Source organism: Crocuta crocuta, unplaced genomic scaffold (assembly GCF_008692635.1).
Source record: "Crocuta crocuta isolate KB4526 unplaced genomic scaffold, BGI_CrCroc_1.0 scaffold290, whole genome shotgun sequence".
Classification (NCBI taxonomy): domain Eukaryota; kingdom Metazoa; phylum Chordata; class Mammalia; order Carnivora; family Hyaenidae; genus Crocuta; species Crocuta crocuta.
This window is the reverse complement of record NW_027527429.1, coordinates 3,302,781-3,327,237: the sequence shown is the minus strand read 5'-3', so window position 1 is coordinate 3,327,237 and position 24,457 is coordinate 3,302,781. Positions and strand designations below refer to the sequence as shown.

Sequence of the window (24,457 nt, the reverse complement as noted above, 5' to 3'; positions counted from 1 at the left end):
GGAGGGGGAAGGACAGGAAGGGGAAAGGAGAAGGGAAAGAAGGACGGGGAGGTGGGGGAAGGGAAGGAAGAAAAAAGAATGGGAAGGGAAGAGGGAAGGGGGAGGGGGGAGGGAAGGGGGAGGAAGGGAAATAGAGGGGTAGAGGGGAGGGGAGGGGAGAGAAGGGGAGGGGAGGGAAGGGAAGAAAACTACTTCTTTGCCACTCTTTGAAGAAGTGTGTCTAAAAAGTCACAAAGCCAAATCATCGAAATCTGGACTCCAAGGTCAAAATGTAAACAGAGCCTACTTTCTCCTTTATTTCCTCTTTATCAAAGAGAAGCTCTGTTTGGGGGCTTCCACTTTAAATGTGGAAACTACTTAAGTGGGAATTACACTGGTAAACGTGAGGCATTACGGATCTTCTTTTAACCCAAGCCCTTTATAGGGATGGCGAATACTCGTTCAAACGTCACCCGGTGGAGAGCATGGTACATTTTGTCACAGATCGTCCTGTTGGAGGAGCACCTTACCCAGGCAAACGTGACACGTCAGGACGTTCTTCAAGAAGTCGGTGAGGTCTCTCCTAGGGGGCAGGACAAGCGCGTGTCCCACCGCCGTGTTATTGATCTGGTTTAAACGAAAGGAAACGCTTGGTAAGAGTGACTATGATAAGTAACTATTTGAAAATACAGCAGCGGAATAGAGTCACATCAGTAAAATAAGCTTCTCAGCAGATCACTCTCTTCTGGGGGGTTGTGTTGGCGGGTTTGGGAGGAGGTGCTGAGCTTAATAGGAAAATACTGGTTTTCTTCTGCGGAGCTGAGCTGACCTTCAAATCCCTCCCCTGCACTTTCTGCGGGGCCCGAAGGAAAATTATTTAACCTCTCTGAGGTAGTCTCCTGAGCTGCAAACGAGGTGCTGGTAAACTCCCCATGTCCAATTAGATGGTGCACGTGAAGTGGCTGGCACAGCCTCTAGGGGGTCGTGGGCCCTTAAATAGCCCAGTTATTCTCAGCAACAATAAGAGCAACTGCCAAATGTTAGCCCCAAACTCTCCGAGAAAGGGATTTAACCATAAAGCAAGTAGTGAAGTCCCTTCTAAAAGACTCAAAAAGCCCTACTCATCACGGTGCCTTAGAATCCATCACTAAGTAATCATTTAGTGAAAAATTAAATGTAACTAATGACTGAATAATTGACTTTGCGAACTTGCTGGAACACTGCTGTTGAGACACACATGTGGTTCTGGGCCGCTCAGCCCACACGAGGGAAAATGTACATAAATGAGCCCCTTACGAGGGCAGAGAGCTGGAAGGCCAAGCTGGATTCCCAGGCCTCGCGCTTTTGCTCACACTGGCCCGTGGTTTGGCGGAATAAGCCCTGAGAGACGGTACCAATGACCAGACTGTCTTTCGCTGACGTGGGCAGGGGTAAAAGCACAGAATACCCAGTCTTGGAGGGAAGATGGTAGAGACCACCCCTCCCCCACTTTGCCCTTCACAGGCGAGAAATCTAGGACACAGAGAGGTTGAGTGACGTGACCATGTTACTTCGACGACCTGAAACTAGGAAGGGGGCAGGCTGCCCCAAGGGCTCTTTTCCATTATGCCCATCGCCCACTCGTCCTGAGCAATGCCACTGGCATCGGCATGGAGTAAACATTAAGTGATTAATTAGCCAAATATTATATATATTATTATAGCAATTCAACAAGCTATTGAAGCAAATGACAAGGGAGCGCTTTGCGGCTTCACAGCAAAGGCTGACCCTTGGTTGCCATCGTGGCTGAGGAAAGTTTGAACAGGGATGCGCTGATGTCTGGGGGACCTCACGAGGACACCGCAGGCCTCAGGGGAGATTCGCCTCCAGCATGTGAGGAAGGACCCAGTGCGAATAAGTCACAGGCATCTGGATGTCATTCTAGAGCCAGAGCCATTCGGCTGTCCTGGAAACAGCACTAGAGTGACTGCCAATCACAACAGCCTCATCCCGGAGCTTTTGGAAACTATGGGGCAGGAATCCATCAAGGCGGCGCCAGGTGCCCGAGAACATTCTCAGAGCCCAAGGGGGCGGAGGGGGGTGTCACCAATGCCCGCGGGGCACAGACCTGCAACGCGTTGATGAGCTGCCGGTCCTCCTGGCTGGTGAGGAACAAGGGTGTGATCCCCGCATCCGAAAGCTTTAGCACAGCCTCCCTGAGCTGCGGGGACGCCCTGGTGGGCTTATTGCTGAAGAAAACGGCCACTTTCCTCATCAGGAATCCGTTCCTCACGCGCTTAAACGTGTTTCTGGCCACGAAGGACATGGCCGTTTCCAGACTCTGCTGCTTGGACGTCAGAGCCACCTGAAGGTTCTTGATCTTGTCCAGGAGGACCGACTTCTTCTTGGAGTCGGCGAACCGAATCTCCGTGGTCACCTCGTTGTTGTAGGTGACCACGGCCACGCGTGCCCCCCGCGGGCAGTTGCTCTCAGCAATGGTCAGGTCGCCCACGATCCTCAGGAGCACGTCCCTCATCCGGCTGAACGTGTCTTGGGTGACCCCCTCCGAGGTGTCTAAGGCAAAGGCCAGTTCCGTCGGGAAGACGGGGCATTCCAGGGGCCCTGTGGGAAGTGGTGGGTTTTCAAGAACCAACTTTACTTACCGGGAAAGGGGTCTTCTTTCTGCAGGAGAAAGTCAAACGGCTGAAATCAACTTACCGTAGCAGCAAGCTACAAAAGAAACAGAGAAAGTAGTGAAACACGGGTACTGCATGAAAATTTCAAACGTCAGAGCAGACATGCATCACTGACAGCAGAAGATCATGTACTCACGACATTTGTCTTTGATGCTCTGGACAAGGGCACATTGCTTTAAAAGGAAAGGAAAGAAGTGTGAGGGGGGGTGGATAAGAGGCTTACAACTCAATGACTGGTGATGCACACATGCAACTTACATCCATGGAGTCACCTCTGTTGCCTTTGGGACCCTGTGGAACAAGAAGGAGAGGGTGAGAAGAGCCGCGGACGCACAGGCCCAGCAACGCGATGGAAACGTGGGTGGGGAAGCAAAGGTGGGTCTCGGCTGCCCTTGACCATTTTCAGGCTCTCCCTATAAATGTGACTTTACTGCTCAAGGAACAAAAGAGAGAGGAAACTCTGAGGACAAAAGTGTTTCCCCTGCAAAATAAAACGTTCCCCGCCCTGGAGAGCTGGAAGGTTGTGACAATCGAAGGAATCATACATCTGGGCTTGCGTCTAAGCATGACTTCCAAGAGAAGAGCTTTCTTTCCACTTGCGATCTTAGTGCCTCCTGTTCACAGAAGGGACAGTGACAGGTCACTTAGCTAAGCCTCAGCTCCAGATCTAAAGAACACTGGCTGGATGCCACCCCAGAGGAGGTCCAAGGACCAGCCTTCAGCTGCCCTCAGGGTCTCATCCCAATATGCGGCCACCATGATGGCCACACAGTTGTCGCCTGGGCCAGTCAGGTGTCTTTCTACAAGACAACTGACTCCCTTAACTTTCTCTCATGAAATGCTTCACTTTCGTAAAGGCAGCAATCAGCTGACTTAGCCTTTACCCAAGTTTGACCCGTCTAATCCCTCAACTTTTCCTTGTAGCAGTGATCATGCATCATCCTTTGAACCTCATGAAATTTAACGCAGGGAGATGATATAGGGAGAAATTCAATTAAGAAGACAAAGATGTTCGCAATGAATAGATACAATGGAAAAGCTGTGAAAGGTCGCCCTCCTGGCCCCAGGTGGCCCAGCACTCGTGGGTTTTAAACCACAAATCAGAAGCTCTCTTGGGGATTTTAGAGACCACAGGAAATAGTCCACAAACCAACATCTGACATAAATTACACTTACACTACTTCAACAAGACGCAACCAAGANNNTTTTGATCTGTACACAAACCTCAAACCTACACCAGGAAATTATCAAGGCAAATTACAATATACCCTAAACCACAAGGTTCCACAAGAAACTTCTTTGGAACGTTTCTCATTACTCTAAAATTCAAAAGCTCTTTTCTCCATTGTGGCATCAAAGAAAAGTGGTTTATTTAAAAGAAAAAAAAAAAGGCAACGACAACCAAAACACAACATGCCTTTTCTGTGAGGGAAGGAGGCCGTAGGAAGTTTACAAAGGGGCACATGTAAAGCATCCAACCCATGGCTGGGCTGGAATTGGGTGGGTACTTACAGATGGTCCTGGGTAGCCAGGGTCTCCCTTCTGCCCAATTGCCCCTGGAGGTCCTGAATTTCCCTAGAAAGGGCAGAACAAACAGTGCTCAGCTCTGAGAGAAGATGGAAAACTCACAACTCCTTCAGTTGGAAGGGATGGTGAAGGTGATCTAATCCAACCCTCCTCGTCCCTGTCACTGGGACAAATGTTCCGCTGTGAGGTGCTTGCCCAAGAACCATTAAGACTATCGATGGAGGGGCACCTGGGTGGCTCAGTTGGTTAAGTGTCTGACTTTGGCTCACATCATGATCTCGTGGTTCATGAGTTTGAGCCTGGCGTCAGGCTCTATGCGGACAGCTCAGAGCCTGGAGCCTGCTTCAGATTCTGTGTCTCCCTCTCTCTGCCCCTNGCCCTGCTCAGTGCAGATGACCAGCCCAATGTGTTAAAACCACCTGGAAAAGTAAATGAGGTAGTTTATCCTCACTGAGCAAATTAGCAGGATCAGATGATGATGATTTTCACTATATTTTAAGCTACAAATAACTGTTTCCCACATCGAGACTGCAATTTGCTAATTCAGGACTCAGCGCAATCTTAAGAGGATGAGTAAACATCCACTGAAGACAGTAATTTGGAGCCAAAAGCAGCTTCAGGAAGAGGACTCTAATGGCCTGGAGGCGGGAGCGCGGAGTCTCGTGGTCCTTGAGAGGTGTTAGCGGGAGGGCGTCTCGGGGCCTCCCCGTGAGGGCAGCTGGGCTGAAGGGCACAGCGCAGTCAACCACAGGGCGTTCTGAGGACACTGGTCTGGGGCTCAGGATTCCTTTTCTTCTGCCCCATGTCCCGCTGGCCCGGAGGCAGGTGAAGAAGGAGAGTTTTCACCACCCGCGTTCCCCTCCCCCACCTGCAGCCAGGAGCAGGCGCACTCACCCTGCGGCCTCTGATGCCTTTGGGTCCCGGTGCTCCACCCGTCCCAGGCTCCCCAGGGGTGCCCTGCGAAGAAAGCCAGGAAGAGGCACACTGAGCTCTGCAATGGAGGGTGTCGCGGAGGGTCCCCGGGGCATCTGGACCACCCTTCCCAGGGCGGCCAAACAGCTAACTCTGATTTACATTCCTCTGGGTCCCAAGTGCGTCCGTGTCCTCTGCAGATGCAGCTTACTGAACCCACAATGACAACAGCACACAGATCACAGCAGTTTACAAAGTGTGTGGTCGCCGTGTCATTTGAGTCGGCCCTCACAAGTCCCGAGACAAGTACACACTGTCCACTGTCACCTCCGCGTAACAGGTGACAGGGCGGGGCCTTAGTAAGCGGCTGACTCAACACTAGCACAATATTCTGATTTTCAGCCCTTGAACATGCCAGACGCAGCCCCCCAAAACCGCGACGTTTCACCACCAGGGGAGTATTTATTTACCTTTGGACCTGGGTACCCAGGGAATCCTCTTTCTCCCTGTAAGAGATAAACAAAGAGCTCAGTTGTGGGTCCTAATCCAAAGGCATCCAAAAGAAATTATTCTTGAGCAGAAAAAAATCCACCCACGGAGTCACCAAGACAAAAATAATTCATGGTATTACAATCCAATTTTGAGAAATAATCCGCTCAAGATACAAGATGTCAGAAGTTCAAGCATCCTCAGCAGATAACGCACTTTTTTGCCTTTGCGTCCTTCACCGCCAATCCCATCTCTGCCGTCATCGCCCTGGGGGTGGAAAGGGAGCGTTACTGCAGGCCGCCATGCCGGGCACCCCACAACCGACACCCCACAACCGCTCTGTCTAGAGCCCGGAGCACAGGGTCCTTGGGTCCCTGAAGTGTTCCCAGATCAAGGGACTATTCTCGCTCCCACCCCATCCTCCAAGTGTAAACAAGATGGCGTCTGTAACCGAGTGAGCTGAACGGGACTCCTTTGCAAAATGGTGCTGGTGTGCCACCAATGAAAAGAACATCAACAGCCGCTGGGAAAGACAGCGCTCGGGTGTGGAATCAAAAACCCAGTAGGGCGCCTGGGTGACTTAGTCGGTTGAGCATCCGACTTTCACTTAGGTCATGATCTCGCGGTTCGTGGGTTTGAGCCCTGCTCGGCTCTGTGCTGACTGCCAGCTCAGAGCCTGGAGCCTGTTTCAGTCTGTGACTCCCTCTCTCTCTGACCCTCTCCTGCTCATGCTGTCTCTCTCTCTCCTAGAAATAAATATTTAAAAAAAAAAAAGCTTAAAAAAAAAAAAAAACCAGTGAACCTGAGACTCATAGTAGAAAGGACTTCTGGAAGGTCGCCTTGCCGACGTACATCCGTGAGTCTTTGACTCTACTACAAAGCAAGAACTCGGGACTCAGTCTCTCACGCCCTCCTGAGCCTCCTGTGCTCAGACCTTCTCCCCTCTCCCCTGTGGCTTCCCCCCTCCTTCTAGGTCATGCCACTGGCTGCCTTCTTTCCAAACACCCCCTGCCTATTCTCTCCAGTCTGTCCAATCACACTCTCTCTGGAGACTTCCAGAACTGCACTCCATTGACTATTTCAAAAGAATCAGAAGAATGTGTGTGAAATATATACATTAGTATCTCTAAAACATACACAGAGCATGCTATTTAGTTAATTTAAAGTTTTAAGCAAACATCAACAGCTAAAGAGCCATTGCCCCAGAAGTTACAGATACACAATCAAGAAGAGATTTCCTTCAATGGTCTGAATAGATTATAAAGTCTGACTTTTTCCCCCTCTGCTTTTGAAACTAAAAGTGACAGAAACGGATCCTTTAAACTTTAGTTTTCTGTAGAGAGGTTACACACACACACACACAAATATTTTAAAGTTTGGGATTATAAATCGGATCAACCGCGTTCTCAAAACATTCTTAAAACGTCCTGCAGATTTCTCTTCCCTGTACACAAGTGTATCTTACAAAAGTATCGTTAGTGAGCACTTAGATTGTCTTTAGATAATATTTTTAAAACTGAGTTATCAAGGTGATAACTTCTATTCCTAGGGTGTCTCATCCAAAGGAAACAGTTTCAGTCTGGATTGAAACCTGATCAGATCCGATTCCATTTTAACCGAAGGATATTTATTTCTCTGCAGAAAAGCTCCATCTAGTCATGGTCACAAGCCATTTGAAGGATGATAATGAGGGTGGTTCAAGCTTCAGTGAGTCCCCACATTCACTTACCAGGAAAAACATAAGAAATGTCTTTCCCCACTCGTCCCCGATGTAATGAAACTTCTTTTGAAATTAACTTGCTGTTTATAAGCAGCCAGTTTCACTGCGTTCAATCATACCCCCAAGGATACAAGAAGCAACTATCAGTGACCTCTATTCGGAACCAACCCAGTTGGCAACGAGAAAGCCTAGCCCAGAGAAAGGCCCCAACTCCCCGCCTCGGCCCTTCAGCGAAGGGTCAGCCTCGGCACGTCCTGATCTTACCGTCTCCCCTCGGGGTCCCCGGCTCCCGACGCCTCCCTTTGGTCCCGGCTCTCCAGGCTCGCCCTACACACGAGAAACAAGGCTGAGACCATTGTGGGGCCAAGACCAATTTAAAACGTTGGGTGGGGGGGAGAGAGGAAGGGGCGTGATGGGCATGGAGGAGGGCACTTGTTGGGGAGAGTACTGGGTGTTATATGTAAACCAACTTGACAATAAACTATAAAAATAAATAAATAAAACATGATTCCAGGCAATTTCTGTTCACCTTGCCGGCGGCAAGGTGGCTGAAAGCTGCTAACTTCACCTTTCAGATTTTGGTAAAACCGATTTTTCTAAATTGCCGTGTTCGGGTGTGTGGACTCCCGGAAAAGAAGCCAGGAAGCTCTGTGCTTGTTCTCTGCATTTGCACGGCCTGGGGACATGCTGACGGGGAAAGGAGAAACAGAAACAGGGCAGAAGCAGCCAAGAACATGGGTGGGTGTTGACTTGAGCGGGGAAACCCCCCAACATCACCAAGAGACGGAGAGACAGCTGTGGATTCACATGAACGCATTTCCTGTACTGAGAAAAGGCTGCCCTTTCAGGCCGGTTCTGATAAACTGTGTTTTTTCTTAAGGCTTATGGAAAGTCGGCTCTCAGACAGTCTTCATATGACAAGCTGCTGTTATCCAAAACAGTCGGGGATCCAGGCCTCTAGGATTAGCTAAATATGGCCAGCAGAGCACTGTGTGTGCGGTGCCAATGTTTAAAGAATGTGTGTTCGATGCAGTACTGGGGCTGTGCTGAGTGCCTCCGATCTGCTGATGGCTCCAAGGACGCTGGACGCCGCCCGTCACACACAGAGGCACGAACAGATCAGGGAACCCCCTAGCTGCTGGCTGGTTCTGGCCACAAGACGGCCAACCTGCTGAGTCCTGCCCATGTGTGCCCTTCTGGTGGGACAGGGCAGGGANGGCGGTGCGGGGGGGGGGGGGGGGGGGGTGCTGAGTGCAGGCTGAGCAGGTGAGCACACGGACAGATGTGGGGGAGGCCACCTCAGGAAATGAGCTCTACTTCTGCCAAGACAAACCTTTCTTCCCAGGGGACCGACTCTGCCACGTTCTCCAGGAGCACCCACAGTCCCTCCACTTCCCTGGAGAGGAAGGAGAGGCGCGTGTCAATGAAATAGCCCCCCGCCAGCCCAAGGCCCCGCCCCCCGCCCCCCACTCCGCAGCACCCAGGGTCCCGAGAGGTGCTGCAGACCCAAATGCCCCAAATGCACACAGACATGGCTTGTGTAAATCCAACACATCCGTGTGACCGCTCGGCACCAGTGTCCGCAAACCAACAGGTGCTGCAGTTCATATCCCGAGTCCCTGACTAGAGAAGAACCCGGATTTTGTGAGGCTTTGTTTCCTCTCCCTTTTCCCGCCTCCACAGCGACACCTGATTACACAGGTGCGGAATCCTGTACACATCTCCCCTGAAGAAGTAAATAAATAATGAAGAAACATAGCTCTTAAAGTGGGGTGTAGCCTCCGGAGCCCAGAAATGAGCCAAATGAACATGCAAAAGACAGTTGGTAGGAGCTCTTTCTCATTGGTGACTATTAGGAGAGTTTCACCTCACCTCCACTCCACCTTAAACTCTTGACTAGTCAGAGCTTAAATAAAGCTGAATAAAACCCACAAAAGCTTTGAAAATAGGTATTTTTCAGATAGTGAACCGGGGAAGGACTGTCTAAGCCAACAAGGGCCCTCATGGAGTTCCAGCTTGGTGGCAACACCTTTTTGTCCATTTCTGTAGCAAAAGGCCAGCTCTTTGCCAGTTTTTGGTCACTACTGTTTTCCGTAACACATGACAGGCTGGCTCCCTGAATGGCATATCAGACGGGACGGATGCCAGAGTGTGCAGTGCTGGGGACCAGTCCCCACCCGGCTCTAACTCATTGCTTCTCATTGTCACCAAGAGCTGAGATGCATGTTCATGCCCGTGGTCGTTCAAGTTTGAGGAGCAGCATCTATGTTGAATTGGAGGGTAAGGAATGCCTTACACCAAATACCGAACCACAAGGCAACCTCTGCGGGCCACATATGAAACAATCTGTCATAAGCCAAGAATCTGGGCAGATCTAGTTAAGAGTTTACAAAGCTCCAGCCTCGGGCTTTGGAGATGCAGGATGGCCTCCCTAAGCTCACCACCCAGCTGGCCAGTGTTTGGAAGGAGCAGCCCCGGGATTCAGAAGCCCCTGGAGAACCAAGAAAAAGGGTCCCTTACTTCCCCAGGCAAACTGGCCAGTCGCCTTGAGGACTGAGGCTGACCCGGGGTCTTGTTGGCAGCGCGGAGGCGAAGGGAGAAGCCCGTCTACAGTAACACCCTCCGCAGGACCTCAGTCTGTGTGGGCCCTGTGCTCTCTGCTCAGCTAAAGATGGGGTAGGATCAAGCACACTTACCCGCGGCCCAGAAATGCCTTGTTCACCAATCAGGCCTGGAGGACCCGTGGGACCAGGGGGACCCTGAAGGAGCAAGAAGCCAGTGTGAGTGCTGCGTCGGGGCCGTCCCATGAGGAACATCAGGGTGACACACGCACTTTGCACAGAGCCCAGAGCCTCGCTTCTGCCGGCCAAAACGACCCCTTGAGACCACGCTTCCGTCTCAGCCGTGAAGGGCGGCTCCAGCCCAGGACACAAATGCGGACGTTAGTTGAAAGAAATACAAGAAGCCTGGGTGGCTCCGTCGGCTAAGCGTCCGACTCTTGATTTTAACTCAGGTCATGATCTCAGGAGTCGTGACTTCGAGCCCCACATCAGGCTCTGCGCTCTCAATGCAGAGCCTGCTTGGGATTCTCTCCCTTCCTTCGCTCTCTGCCCCTCCCCCACTTGCACTGTTTCTCTCTCTCTCTCTCTCAAAAGAAATAAATAAACTTTATAAAAAACAAAAGGAAGAAGAGTTCAAACAAAACCTTGCACACGTGCCCACAGCAGCACTATTCGTAAGTTCCAAAAGGTGGGAAGAGCCATGTGTCCCCCAGCTGATGACGGGGGACACAAACTCTGGTCTGTCCGCACAGCGGAACATTCTGCAGCCACAGAAGAAAGAACGAAGCCCTGATACCTGCTGCAGCCTGGGTGAGCCTCAAGCACATGATACGTGGGAAAGGAATGCAGACACAAAAGGACAAACATTAAATGATTCCATTTCTATGAAGTGTCCAGAATAGACAATCCATAGAGGCAGAAAGGAAATTAGTGGTTTCCAGGAACTGGGGGAGAGGACATGGGAATGACAGCCTAATGGCTCGGGGGCTCCTATGGGGATATGAACATGTTTTCAGCCTATGTAGATCCAATGGTTGTACCACACCGTGAACGTACTATATGCCCCTGAATTGCTCAGTGGTTAATTCTGAGTTCGATTTTATAAAATCGACTGTCGCCTCATTTAAATTTCAAACGAAGGTGGGGGCTCCTGGGAGGCTCAGTCGGTTGAACACCTGCCTCTTGATTTCAGCTCAGGTCACGATCTCACGGTTCGGGAGTTCAAGCCCTGCGTCAGGCTCGGTGCCGACAGGCTCTGTGGAGTCTGCCTGGGATTCTGTCTCTCTCCCTCTCTCTCTCTCTCTCTCCACCCCTCCCCTGCTTGCACTGTCTGTCTCTCTCAAAACAAATAAACATTTAAAAATAAATAAATAAAACAATTTAAAAAGCACATACTAGAGCACCTGGGAAAACAGCACAAGGCACGCAGCCGCATGGGGGTACTGACCTGTGCACCGCGGGTGCCCTGCTCTCCCACAGAGCCCGGCTGGCCCGGGCTGCCCTTGTTGCCCTTGGAAACAAAAGAAGATGAAGGGGGTGGGTCAGGGTGGTTGAGGCCAGTGCCAGCTCTCTAGTCCACAGTCGCCTCTGGGCATGGGGGGAGGGGAGCGGCCCCACAGTGGGGTGGAGGCCACCAATGCAGCAGCCCCAGGATGAGATATTCAACACGTATAGCCGGTGTCACTCTGCACGCCTATGATGGCCCCCCACTCCCGCCTCACCTCTGCTCAGGATGGTTCTGAAATCAGGATTTGTTAATCCAAACCTGCCTTGCACAGGTGAGCAGATGGGCACAGTAAGATGCTGAGACTGGCCCACGACCAGATGGGGGGGCGCGTCAGGATGCGGGACCCCCCGGACCCCATCTCCTCCATCTCTCTCCTCCATTTCTGTCCCTCGTCCCCATGGCCGAGCGGTTTCACAAGCCGCTTAGAAGAGGCTACATTCACGGAGTTGGTAGAGAAGGTGCTGGCTGCTGGTTGAGCCCCACGCCTTGACGGCAGAGGGACAAAGCTTTTGGCTCCCGGGCTGATTGCATTCTTGCCCTTTGAGAGCGCACGGTGAGTCACGGGTGATGGAAGGAGACAGGTGCCAAATTAGACGCTTACCTTAGCTCCCGCTGGTCCCCTTCGGCCAAAGCCACCCTGTGGGGAAGTCACACACACACTGAGAGGGCGCCTGGGGGATGGAGCCCGGGGCTTTCTGCGTCGTGAGCCTCCGCGAGCCGGACACCGTGGCTGGCCCTGAGCACGCGCACACGGAAGACACGCTTCCTCCTGCCCTCCTCCCCACCAGGTTTGCTTCCACGCTGCCCTGCTAACCACCCAAAGGCAAGTTTTCAGAGTTACTGCAAACCTGCCAAGCAAAATAATGACTCCTCTGGCTGCACAATCCCAGCCAATTCAAAAAAAAAAAAAAAAAAAAGGATGTAAAAACAGTAATGTCAACCTGTCTGTTTTTCAACCATTTTCTTAACTGCAGGGAGAAGTAATGAAATAGGTCAATTATAATGGAAAGGAGTCCCAAGCTCTCCAAACGCTCCTGGCCAAATAGAACACCCACTCAGCTAAGTAAAGGATCAGGAGTGCACATGCGTGAACCTCAAAGCCCAGCTGTACTTAGTCCGGGCTCATGACTTGGCAACATCTTCCTCCATGTACCAGAGGTGACCCTTCATTCAAATAACCGCGGGCCCACTGCGTAAGCAACGCTTTCATTCCGACTCTGTGATCGCTTCGTCTCCATTGGAAAGGTTTGGGACGGGATGCAGGAAGGCGCCGGCTGTATCTTTGTGAGCTTAAGGGTTGGTTTCTGGACACTGTAAGGCGCCAGCTCTATTACGGGGCTTGGCCCATTTGCGGCATCAACCAAAGAGACATTCTCCATGCCCAGTGGAGACTTTCTGGGGTGACTGCTTTAACATTATTCGCTGTGGTGGAAGCTTCTTTAATGGAAGACCTTGGCTTCATTCTACCGATGACACATGGACAGGCGGAGGAGAAGGAGACCGGCCAGGCCACTCCTTCAGAGTGACAATCTGGCTGGCCTCCCCCAAAGGGGACATCTAGGCTACCAGTGCTCAATGAGGCAGCGCTGAGGCCAGAGGCAGCCTGCAGAAGTCTCCATGTGGTGTGTGAGGCATGAGGTAGCCCAGCGGGGAAGACACGTGTCGCCTTGGCATGAGCCGGGCACAGCGAAGTCCTAAGGGAAGGAAGGGCGGCCCCGGCCAGGCCTCACCCTACAAGAGCCCTTGACTCCATCAAGTGTAAACCGAAGTCTTGAAACAAATTGTATGCAGGACTCTATTTTAAGTCATGTCACGAAAAGAAGTTTTGGCTCCGCTCACACACTCAGCAGACGGCACACTGTAACCACTGAGTATCTCCTCACTGCTTGGTCAGTACACAGCCCACCAGCAGGATTCAAATAGGAAGCTCAGAATTTCTAAGACGGCATTTTCAAATTTTGTTTTCTTCTGAATTCTAAAGGCACGATTTTAAAAATTACGCCCCTTAGCCTACCACTGAATCACGGGTGAGAGGCATTCCTTCCAAAAGTCCTCATCTCAGGGCGCAGCCCCGAGGGTCCAGCCACTGATGGAGCCCTCACGGCATGGCTGGCGACAGGGAAAGGCCGGAGGTACCATTCGTGGCTGCACGGACCCAGCTGCCGCCGCTGTGCTGTCAGCTTGTGAGCAGAGCCACCCTCACTGCCTCTGACCATTTGCAAACTTCCAGGCCACTCCTCCCCCGTGCAAGGACCCTCTGCCGCTTCCGGAGCTGCGCCCTGTGTCCCCCGGGGCCTGGGAGTTCCCAAGAGTTTCCCAAGGATCGTGTGCAGAGCTTCGGTTTTAGCAGCTCTTCGAGGGGCTCCAGAGATTAGGCACACAAGGGGCTCTCGTGCAGCAGGCATTTGCAAAATGTCTTGAAAAAGCAAGAAACTAGGGCCCCTGGGTGGCTCAGTCAGTTAAGCGTCCGACTTCAGCTCAGGTCATGATCTCATGGTTCGTGAGTTTGAGCCCCGCGTCGGGCTCTGTGCTGACAGCTCGGAGCCTGGAACCTGCTTTGGATTCTGTGTCTCCCTCTCTCTCTGCCCCTCCCCCACTTGTAATCTGTCTCTGTCTCTCAAAAATAAATAAATGTAAAAACTTTTTTTTGAGTAAATTAAATTAAATTTAAAAAGAAAGAAAAGGCAACCAACCGCAAGATGCAATTCGGTAGGAAACAGAATCTGGTTTCGTTGCTTGAATTACAGCCACACAAACAAACAATGACTAACCCACAAGTACACAACCCGTCAGCCTTCCTGCCCCTTGCTCCCTCACTCCCCCCGTGTTCGCGCCTCTGTTTGGACTTTAAAAATATTTAGCGGGATAAAACCTAGCCAAGTGTTCGAAAGTGGCAAAGACATTCCTTTTAAAACCTTCTGTTGGATGCGGTCTTTTTTGGACCAGAAGGAGGCAGAACCGGGCGCAGGAGACGATGGAGCACAGAGCAAACTTAAGAACGAAACGATCGTCGAAGCAGCGAGATGGGTGAGGACAGCCTCCGAAACCCCCTTAAAGTGGCTGAGTAGCGCTGCCCCAGATTGGGTGGGTGGTTTAGGGGGCACTTGCTAGCCCCCCCACAAGGCCCCCCGAGCCCTAAGAGGCACTCACATCCTTCCCGGCGTCTCCAGGCCTTCCAGACACCCCGTCTCTCCCGGGGAGACCCTGGCGTGGAGGAAAAATCAGCGTAAGACTCCCGTCCAACTCTGGCATATTGTGCCCGAGACCAGGGGAAGGGGTGGGGGACCCTCGGATGTGGGTCATGCTGTCTGCACCAGCCTCTGGCTGGAGAAGCACAATCCATGAGTATCTCAGGGGCACAAATCCTGCAGCAAAGAAGCGCCTCCGGGTAGCAGCTGGAGACTGCCTTCTCGGGCACACAGTCCGCTCCCGACCTCGTGTGCCCACAGCCGTGAGGACCACTTCCGTGGCCGCTGTGGCTGGGGGTGAGCCCTCGGCAAAGGGGGCCCGGGGATGCAGAGCACAGTACCATGGGGCCGATGTCCCCGGTTTCTCCTTTGGGTCCTCTCTGCTGACTGTCCTGTCCTGAGTTACCCTGTAGACAACACGGGTCAGGGACGTGAGCCATATGTGCAAGCAAAAGGCACTTGAAATTCCCTTTAGGCAAAGAGAAGAGTTTGCCACCTTCTCCATCTGTGGCTTTGCAAAACCTATGAGCCAAATCCCACCCAGGACACCCTCCCCCCTCCCGGGCCAGCCTCCCCTCCTCCCGGGACAGCCTCCCCCATCCCGGGCCAGCCTCCCCTCCTCCCGGGCCAGCCTCCCCCCTCCCGGGCCAGCCTCCCTCCTCCAGGCCAGAACAAGGCAAGAGGGACCATGAGGCCCTGTTCTCCCTGGTGGGGAAGGACCGCTGCCCACTGCCCAGGGGACCCACGATCGGGCTGCAGGGTGAGATGGGTGGGCTACGTGGGACGTGGCCGAGGGGTACCCCTCAGGGTCCTACATTTTTGCCGCCTCTGACACCTTCCTGAGCACCCAATCCCGCTGGATTCAAGTGCCCTGAGGCCACCTTCTAGGGAAAGTCCCGAGGCCTATGACAGGCTTTGCACACACTATCTCTGCAGCCGGAGAGCAGACCCGTCTCCAAAACTGGACAACCAAGTACGTCATCAACACGTTCTACAGCGATCTCAGAATTCTGGTTAAAAATTCTTCCTCTCAGCCCCCTTCCCAATGACCCTCTTCCCCAGACGTGGGTCTCAAACTGTCCACGAGGAAGCTCGCTTACCGGGTCACCTCGAATTCCAACGTCTCCCCTCTCCCCTTTGTCCCCTTTGGGTCCCTTGTCACCCTAAATAAAACATGCAAGCAGAGACAGAAAGGAGATAAGGTTTCACACTGGCATCTCCCCCTTAAAAATCACATTCTTCAGTTCATAGGTCTTACACGGAAGCGCGTTTCCCATTTACTCGTTTGCACGGAGGCAAAATTCCTTCCAAATATTTCCGAGTCGTTCAGGTAATCCCAAATCTTTACTAGGGCCTGTTCTGTACCGGGCAGCGGGGATTTATGTAAACAGAACAGAGTCCTCCCCTGCCCTATCAGATGTACTCCTCAGATAAAGAGATACGATGTCATTGTCACAACTGACAGAGGACATAGGAGACACCAAGGATGTGCTCCCAGAGGACATCAGGGGAGGCTGCCTGGAGGAAGTAGTCCTTGCATACAAGATTTAAAAAAAAAGTTTTCTCAAATGAAATGTTTTCAGTTGTTCCGTCATGACAGCACTCTGCAAACACACTCACCCTTCTTCCGGGATTCCCTTTCTCTCCAGGAGACCCGGGCAGTCCTTTGTCTCCCTGCCAAAGACAATGAGAAAGCGTCACTCCGGCCACAGTTCGCACCGTGGACTGAGGCACGAGTCACAGGGACATTCGGGACCGGACGCGGTTCGGGACGCAGAGTATGAAGTCGCTTACATCTTCGCCGTTGAGACCATCCAGCCCGATTTCTCCTAATTCACCCTGTGAGGGAACGAGACAGCCGGTGAGGGGAGAGGGCCGTCTGGTAAGGGAAAAATGACAAATACTCAGCACGCTTTAAACGTCAAAAAAGAAAAGTAGCGTAGGTACCTTCTCTCCTGGGAATCCACGAGAGCCCTGGAAGGGGGAGGAAAGGGGAAGCATTAGCTCCTCCCTGGAGGCCAAAGAGAAGAGGCTAAAACAGGCTGGGGGGGGGGGCACGGGAGGCCACCCGCCCCCCCCGAACGCCCTTGAGTCTGAAATTCAGTGCCAGGGATTCATCTGCCTGCCTTGCCCTCTATCCATCCCGTGGGGGGTGCTGGGGCTCATTTCCCTGCCCTGAGCACATGGTGGTCTTGGCCCGCTGGGCAGGAGGGGTGAGCACTGAAGGCCAGGGACCCGGCTCCAAGGCCCCTCTGTGACTTTGCCACATGCGCCTGCTTTTAAACTTCAGCAGACGGAGGACCAAGCACATCCAAATATTTCACTCAAGGAACCTTCCAGCACATGCCACTCTCTTGCTTCCTTCTACCCCGCCTGGACATGACCCCGCCAGACAGCGCCCTCTCACCACGAGGCAGCTGAACATGATGACCCAAAAGCCCCCGGGGGTCTTCCTCCCCAAGGAGGCGTTGGGGGACACTGTGTCGCTTCTGCTTGTGCCCGAGACACTCTGCCCGCGGGGCCCCACACTCACTCAGGGGCCAGCACGCTGTACCTTTATTCCTCTCTGCCCGGGGCAGCCCTGGAAACCTTGAGTGCCGTTCACGCCAGGAGGACCCCGCTCGCCCTGCGGGAGAAACAAAGGCACGTACAAGGTGGAGCTCCCCCCGCCGTGCCTGCGGAGTGTGCGTCGCCCGCAGGCTGTGCCCTAGAAAGCAGATTTCCCTGGCGGGTACGCCTCAGGCCCTCCTGCACCCCCAGCCCTGGGCCTGGCCTGAACCCACAGTTCCCCCGGGTACCAGGGTGAGCACGTCACTGGGTACTGGGTGTGGTGGGTGTCGGGCCCCCACGGAGAATCCCCGGCCTGATGGCTCCTCAGCGCAGTCGCTTGTTCCCGGCTCTCAGATGGGTCCTGGGGCCGGCCTGACGCCCAGCACTGCCGCTGGGACCCTGTGGCTTCGCCTACTCCCCGCGGGCCGTGTATCCCATCTCAGGCTAGGCTTCCTCCCAGGGTCTCCAAGCCTCTCGGGCCACCTCTGTCCCAGGAACTGCTTCACAAACCCCCAACCGGACCCTCGGAGGGTCCCAAGGCAGCAAACCTCCCTTAAAGGGCGTGACCCCAACGACCGCCTTGGTTGGCTTTCCCCGACCCCTGGCTCCAGCTCACTCCCATCTCTGCTCAGATGTCTGCTCCCATGTCTGCTAGACCTTGGGTCTGCCACATCCGGTGGCCCCCCCCGTCGCAGAGGCCATTAAGTCTCTCCCTCTGAAATAGGACCAGTAAAGACCCTTCACTTCGTGTCCACATCTGACACATTCAGGTCGTCACACTGCTCTCCATAGTGTAGAAATCCGAGCGGAGTTGTTACGGAGGTTAGAGACTGATGTTTTCCCAGGAGGAAACTCATTGGAAATGGAACAGATTATGAACGCCACAATTCAGCCCTGACGTGTGAGGAACACGGAGGCAATAAAAGCTCAAAGAACAAGACATTTTGTACTTACGGGTCCGCCCTCGTCACCAGGATAACCCCGGTAGCCATCTTCCCCGGGAATGCCCTAAAACAGAGTAAGTTGATCTTTGGTTAAAGCCCTCAGTTTTCTTTGTTCTCCAAGTATCTCCTTGACCCCTTCTTGGTAGAGTAATGCCCCCATTTAGCACGGCTTTAGGTGTCCCCTTGAACCGAGGCTGCCTCTCATTATTACAGTACAATTAATCTATCAGCAACTTTTTAAAAAACTTTTTAATGTTTATTTATTTTTGAGAGAGAGAATGGCAGACAGAGCGTGAGCAGGGGAGGAGCAGAGAAAAAGGGAGACAGAATCTGAAACAGGTTCCAGGCTCTGAGCTGTCAGCACAGAGCCCGACACAGGGCTCAAACCCACGAACCATGAGATCATGACCTGAGCTGAAATTGGATGCCTGACCAACTGAGCCACGCAGGCGCCCCAGTCTATCAGCATCTTTTTAAGGCTCGTCTCTACGAGGAAATCCTGCCGGTTTCCTGTAACTTAGACACAAATGCTAAGAATCCCTGCTTGACCGTTGGCAACGAAGCTGCCAATCAGTGATGCCCACTAATTTTAACATTATTTTAAGTTTACTTATATTTATTTTGAGAGAGAGATAGGGAGCGAGCAGAGGAGGGGCAGAGAGAGACGGAGAGAGAGAATTCCAAGCAGGTTCCACCTGTCAGTAGAGAGCCCGATGCAGAGCTCGAACTCAAGAACCATGAGATACAGAGTCACACGATTAACCGACTGAGCCACCCAGGCGCCCCGGACTTTAACATTATTTTATAAAATGAAGAACAGAGCCCCTCGCCCCGAGGAAAGAGAGAAGGCAGCAGGCATTCAGTGCCCCTCGGGCCTCGTGCTGGACCCTTGGAACTCTGCTGAAATCTTGTCCCAGACGTCAGAGAAGGGAAAGCCACCGTACCTTTGGACCGATGCTGCCAATGGGCCCGCGGTCTCCCCTTTGCCCGGAGCATTTGCAGGGGACCCCACAGCAAGCTTTCTCAGCAATGTTGTCCTACCAAAAGGAAAAGAAAGTTTGAGTCTCAACAAACGTCTAGGGCGGAAAAAAGCATAAATATGCCGTGAAGGTCAAAATCGATGTACGTGGATTTCACGGTGAGAGATGACGTTCTTCCCACAAAGCACTTCCTCCAAGACTGCTCAGCAGGCAGGGTGGGAGCGTGGAGAGCAACCAAAGTAAAATGCATCTTACAGTGTCACCGCAGGCTGGGCGTTATGTCTAAAAGTTTCCAACATACGTGTCCAAATTTCAAATGTGAAGCATAACTTACGTAGTTTTAAGCCCCGAAGAGCAAAACGTAATAAATAAACTGCCTGTGGCCAGGACAGAAGGCGGCCTCGATGGAGAGCCATACGCCCTTCCTCAGGACCATGGTCAGAGCACAGACTGTGGCTCCAGCCGGGAGGGGACCTTGGGAACAGCCTCAGGGTGGGGCCAACACAAGTGGTCCCCGCCCCTTAGCCACCAACACCGCCACTCTGGTGGGGTGTGGCCACACTTATCAGACACCCTCGAGATCCCTTCCCATCCCAGCCCCTGACTTTACAGGGACAGCCACGCCCAACAAACATTCCCATGTGCTACACTGGTGCTGCTCAAACACTTCTCTTGCAGTGAGTGTCCTAGAGTTTTCACGTCCTCCATGGCCCGGATGCGTCAGCTAACGCAACCTCCTTCCACCCAGTAAAAAAAATAAAATCCCAATTCCAGCCCTGGGAAGAATGCAGGGGGGAAGAAGGAACAGTCAGTTCGTCCCACAGCTCACAGCTGCCACCACGCAACACCTCACCACTCAGCCCTGCGTCCCCCAAAAGCCGTCCCCACTCCTGACCCCAGGGTTACCACCTCCAGCAGAGAGGCGGAACCCGGCATCAGGAAGCCTCATGAGGGCCCCTTTATTTGCTCCAAAGGAAACTAGGAGAGAACACAATGGAGGTGCCTCTCCGTCCAGAGACGGTCTTTCTTTTCCCGCATCGTCTTATTTTCACACGTAAGCTTTCGGATGCCGAGGACGGTTTCCTGCTTGGGGACAGGCACTCTGATGTCTTGCCCTCCCAGCCATCTTAGGAATGGAAAGATGTTCATGAAAGGGAGCAGAGGGAACTGTCCGGTAACACCACCAGCATGTCCAGAGAACCCATTTTCCAGCTCTGTTTTCCCAGCTCCTGGATACCTCCGTCTCCAGGACTCACGCGTGGGATGGCCACACAGCAGGCCCCAAGTGAATTAAATGAGTTGAATTACCCACCCAAAGGGCCCCTCTGCCATTCACTTGGCCAAAAAAAAAAATGCTTTTGTTATCTAAAGATGACAAAACGAATTGGTATCTCGACCCCTTTGTGTGTAAGAGACATAGAAACTCACGAGCTGCTCGGCCAGTTCATAATCGAGGTCCAGCAGGTTAAGCCTCAGGGGCCTGTTGTACATGAAACCTCGTCCGAACTCCAGCTGCATCAGCTGCTCCAAGTTGGCTACACGTTCAAGGCCCACCAGGATCAGAGCTTGGACGCCTGCAGGGGGGAGGCACATTCAGCGCGGCTCACCTGGGCATTCCAGAGAAAACCTCAGGGGTGCCTGGGTGACGCAGTCGGTTAAGCGTCCGACTTCAGCTCAGGTCATGATCTCGCGGTTCATGAGATCAAGCCCCATATCACGCTCTGTGCTGACAGCTCGGAGCCTGGAAACTGCTACGGATTCTGTGTGTGTCTCCCTCTCTGCCCCTCCCCTGCTCGTCTCTCAAAAATAAACATTAAAAAATTAAAAAAAAAAAACACTTCAGTATAAAATGTAACCTTTACCTACAACATGCTGAATCAAACCAGTTTCCTACTCTGAAGAGTTAAAGTACTAGAACTCTGGAATTCTTTAGCAATTGTTAGAGGAATGTCAGTAACTAAACCAATCAGTGGAAATACAAGAAGTGACGCCACGAAGCATATTCATACGAAGATTCCCAAACTCTGACAAAACACAGGTGTGCACGGGGAGGGCTGCCACACCACCCCTCCAACGCCAGATAGTAGCAATCTCATCTTCCTGGCTCAGGAAAAGCCAGCAAAGAACGAGAACATTCTTAGGGTAAATTATGGTTTCTGTAAGCCTCTGGTGTGGCATTCACTTTGTGATAGTCAATGCTACCAAATTCCAAAGCAAATAAACAGATATTACATCTGATAATCGGCATCCCTGTCTGTCTAGTCGTCTTAAATCTGGAAGATGTGTTTTCATGGTTTATTGTATAGTAAAGTGCATTTTCTGCCTCAAATTGTAATGTTGTCAAGCGGTGATCAAAAAGTCATGTTCTCTTGGAAAGCATCAGGATTTCTAGATGTTCTACCACCTGAATGAGTCTGAGAGCCTGAGGGTTCTGGGTCAGAATTTGGTAAGAAAGCCGTCTGGGGCACGAGGGGAACCGGGGTAGCCCCTGGGAGATGACAGAGGGCCAGGGTGCGGGGAGGGGTCCCCAGAGTCCCCCAGAGGAGGCCAGCAGGGTGATCAATGTCCCTGTCTCAGCCAGGCCAACTTGTCCCATTTGGAAAGCCCACTACTCACCTTCTTGTCGGAGAGCCTCAGACGCCCTTTGTAAATCAGCCAGATCTCCGTCCGCCCCGTCGGTAAAATGAATGACCACCTAAAGTAAAAGAGGTGTCCAACCCCAGACAAAATTAGAAAGAAATGACCTCCCGGGGGGTCGGGAAGATTGGACCCGTCCATGCAAACCCTCCATCTCACAGTTGAGGAGACCCGGGCCAACGTTGAGAAACAATCTACCCACTCGTAGTTCTTTGATACCGTGCAATAAAGGAGGGATAAAATAAACGGATATATGGTGGTGTTCGATTTACTTAAAAAATTACAATAAAAGTAAAAACAATATTTATCTCATTTTCCTATTTATGTGATGCAGTTTCTAGAAACTGTGTGTGTGTGTGTGTGTGTTCACACTATATATGTATGCATCCGTATGTAGGTACATATACACACAGAGAGAAAGAGAGACAAACAGAGAACATGATGTACTTAATGGGCAGGACCATAATCAAACATGGATTAATTATAAATTCAGCTCAATCAAGCTTAATTCCTGATTTCCAGGATTTTTTTTTAGAGCATAAGTAAAACTATTGAAATGGAAAAGAGATCACATTTCTGAATATTGGGATCAGGTGACGATAAAGCACTTGTACGCTCAGGCACCGCCAACCCCATCAAACGTGAAGAGTGTTTCTAGAAGAACACTTGGGGGGAAGGGGCTTCTGGACACGGAGGTGCTCTCCTCACCAGCACACACCCAGAAGCCGCACGGGAAGCGGGAACAAGGGGGAGCCCGTGCTCACCTTCACGTTGTCTGCTGAAGACTGTCTGAACTTGTTCAGATAGACCTTGAGCGTGTCTGCAGTGAGGATGTAGGGGTGCTGGCCGCGCATGTTCTGGAACTTCTCGAACAGGTCAGGCTGGTACTCGGCAAAGTCGAAGGCCTCCACGGGGCCCGAGGGCGTGTTGGCCACCACCGACACCCGCACGGTGGGCATCTGGCCACCGCTGCAGCTGATTCTTTGCATCTGGCTGATTCTATTCAAGATGGTGTCCACCTTGGACTCAAGGCCCTTCTGGGTCACAAATACGTTCTGATCCCTCGACCCGTCAAATCCCAGAATCACATCCAGATTGCAGACTGCAAAAAGAAAAGGGGGCAATGAGCTCTAAGCCAAGGTGACCGAGATAAGTCCAATACACAGGCTCAGCCCCAGGACGTGGACCAGGCATCATGCTCAAGGGCAAAATGAGATCCTCTAGGTGTGAGCTTGAGAAGCAATTCAATCCGCCTCTCTCTCAGGGAACAGCAGTACTGACTCTTAGGAACTGAAGGCGTAGCCATCTTAATGTGTCTGCCTTTCTCGGGTGTTAATCAATTTTGGCCTGCTATACAGCAGGAGTCTACGTCCATCCCAAGACTGTGCTTTAAATGAAATGCACTTGAGAACTCAAATACTCTGATCTCAAATAGTTGGTCTAAGAAACCTATGAACAGAAATGGGGATTAGTAAGTCCAGATTATCTGGGGGATTCAAGAATGGGGGGGATACATCTTATGAGATCAAGAAAATACGGACTTCCACTCTTATCCTGAAAGATAAGATACCCTTATCGATAACAGGGGTTAAGTGGTTACCAGGACCCAACCACACAGCTGGGTAAGTACAATCCCTGAAGCAGCCAAAGGCTTGAGGAATCCATAGGCCAGCACCAGGCATCTAAATGTCTAAACAAGTCCAGGGGGGCCTGGATGGCTCAGTTGGTTAAGTGTCCGTTGTAGGCTCACGTCATGATCTCGTAGTTCATAGGTTCGAGCCCCGTGTCAGGCTCCATGCTTATAGTGTGGGGCCTGCTTGGGATTCTCTCCCTCCCTCTCAACAAATCCTGAACATCGGCGTGACAGGAGGAAAGTGTACATAAAAAGGACAGGTTACCTTTGGAAACATCAGTCACACCCGGACATAAGGTTTCATGCATCGCATCATGCAGAGTTTCCAAAACTTGCTCGCTCAGGTCAGACAGCTCCTGGACGTTCCCCACTCGGAACGCCGTCGCGCTGTTGGACGCTATCTTCCCAATCTCCTCAGAGTCGATGTTCTTCACGCCCACGGCAAACACCTTGACGCCCCTCTGGGTGAGAGCCAGGCTGGCCTCCTGCGCATCCTCCACTGACTTCCCGCCCGTGATCACAAACGCTATCTGAGGGACCCTCTGGTCCAGGCGGCTGCCTGCCTCGGGCACGAAGTGATTGAGCCGCAGATGCTGAAGGCCCACCTTGGTGTTCGCGTGTCTCCCTCCTTTGTAAACCACTTTATTGATAGCATCGATGATCTGCTGCTTGGTGGTAAAGTCCTTCAGGAAGAACTCATCAGTGGGGTCAGAGTTGTACTGGACCAGCCCCACTTGGATGGAGTCACCCCCCTCATACAGCGTGTCCACGATTTCAGAGACGAAACGGAGCACTTCCTGGAAACTGTCCCTCCTGAAATTGATGGAGCCATCCAACAGGAACACAATATCCGCTTTCTTTTTCTCTGAAAGTGGTTAAAAAGGAAATGAGAAATTTGGTTTCCACATCCAGAACAAATATACACGGTGTAAAATAATTGGAATAAGACACTCCTATAACTTGTTCCCAGCAAACACTTTTGCTCTATTCCCTGCCTCTACAGGGCCCACATTCACAGCCACCACTATGCCAAACAAGAAGACAAATGATAAATCATCTAAACAAAAAGCTACGAGACAGGAGGACCCGGGGAAACTGAGAACTGAGTTCTGGTTTTCCCATACAAAATGGCATTATGACAGTCCACGAACTCAG

The 24,457-nt window shown here is 52.0% G+C and overlaps 1 protein-coding gene across 5 annotated transcripts in view; it reads right to left on the bottom strand.

Moving 5' to 3' along the window:
• The window catches only part of COL6A3 (collagen type VI alpha 3 chain), a 79,031-nt gene that overhangs the window by 17,422 nt on the left and 37,152 nt on the right, over positions 1 to 24,457 (bottom strand). For all 5 annotated transcript variants that reach the window (XM_077757555.1, XM_077757565.1, XM_077757573.1 and 2 more), the window contains 27 exons: positions 23,568 to 24,167; positions 22,434 to 22,771; positions 21,649 to 21,727; positions 20,461 to 20,606; positions 18,997 to 19,089; positions 18,063 to 18,116; positions 17,113 to 17,184; positions 16,506 to 16,532; positions 16,353 to 16,397; positions 16,179 to 16,232; positions 15,659 to 15,721; positions 14,900 to 14,965; positions 14,521 to 14,574; positions 11,972 to 12,007; positions 11,311 to 11,373; positions 9,999 to 10,061; positions 8,636 to 8,698; positions 7,567 to 7,629; positions 5,799 to 5,849; positions 5,564 to 5,599; positions 5,076 to 5,138; positions 4,167 to 4,229; positions 2,913 to 2,945; positions 2,791 to 2,827; positions 2,677 to 2,688; positions 2,087 to 2,580; positions 510 to 606 (listed from right to left, as the gene is read on the bottom strand). In XM_077757555.1, coding sequence (XP_077613681.1) covers positions 510 to 606; positions 2,087 to 2,580; positions 2,677 to 2,688; positions 2,791 to 2,827; positions 2,913 to 2,945; positions 4,167 to 4,229; positions 5,076 to 5,138; positions 5,564 to 5,599; positions 5,799 to 5,849; positions 7,567 to 7,629; positions 8,636 to 8,698; positions 9,999 to 10,061; positions 11,311 to 11,373; positions 11,972 to 12,007; positions 14,521 to 14,574; positions 14,900 to 14,965; positions 15,659 to 15,721; positions 16,179 to 16,232; positions 16,353 to 16,397; positions 16,506 to 16,532; positions 17,113 to 17,184; positions 18,063 to 18,116; positions 18,997 to 19,089; positions 20,461 to 20,606; positions 21,649 to 21,727; positions 22,434 to 22,771; positions 23,568 to 24,167 — 2,865 coding nt within the window. The remainder of the gene's footprint in view (positions 1 to 509; positions 607 to 2,086; positions 2,581 to 2,676; positions 2,689 to 2,790; positions 2,828 to 2,912; positions 2,946 to 4,166; positions 4,230 to 5,075; positions 5,139 to 5,563; positions 5,600 to 5,798; positions 5,850 to 7,566; positions 7,630 to 8,635; positions 8,699 to 9,998; positions 10,062 to 11,310; positions 11,374 to 11,971; positions 12,008 to 14,520; positions 14,575 to 14,899; positions 14,966 to 15,658; positions 15,722 to 16,178; positions 16,233 to 16,352; positions 16,398 to 16,505; positions 16,533 to 17,112; positions 17,185 to 18,062; positions 18,117 to 18,996; positions 19,090 to 20,460; positions 20,607 to 21,648; positions 21,728 to 22,433; positions 22,772 to 23,567; positions 24,168 to 24,457) is intronic.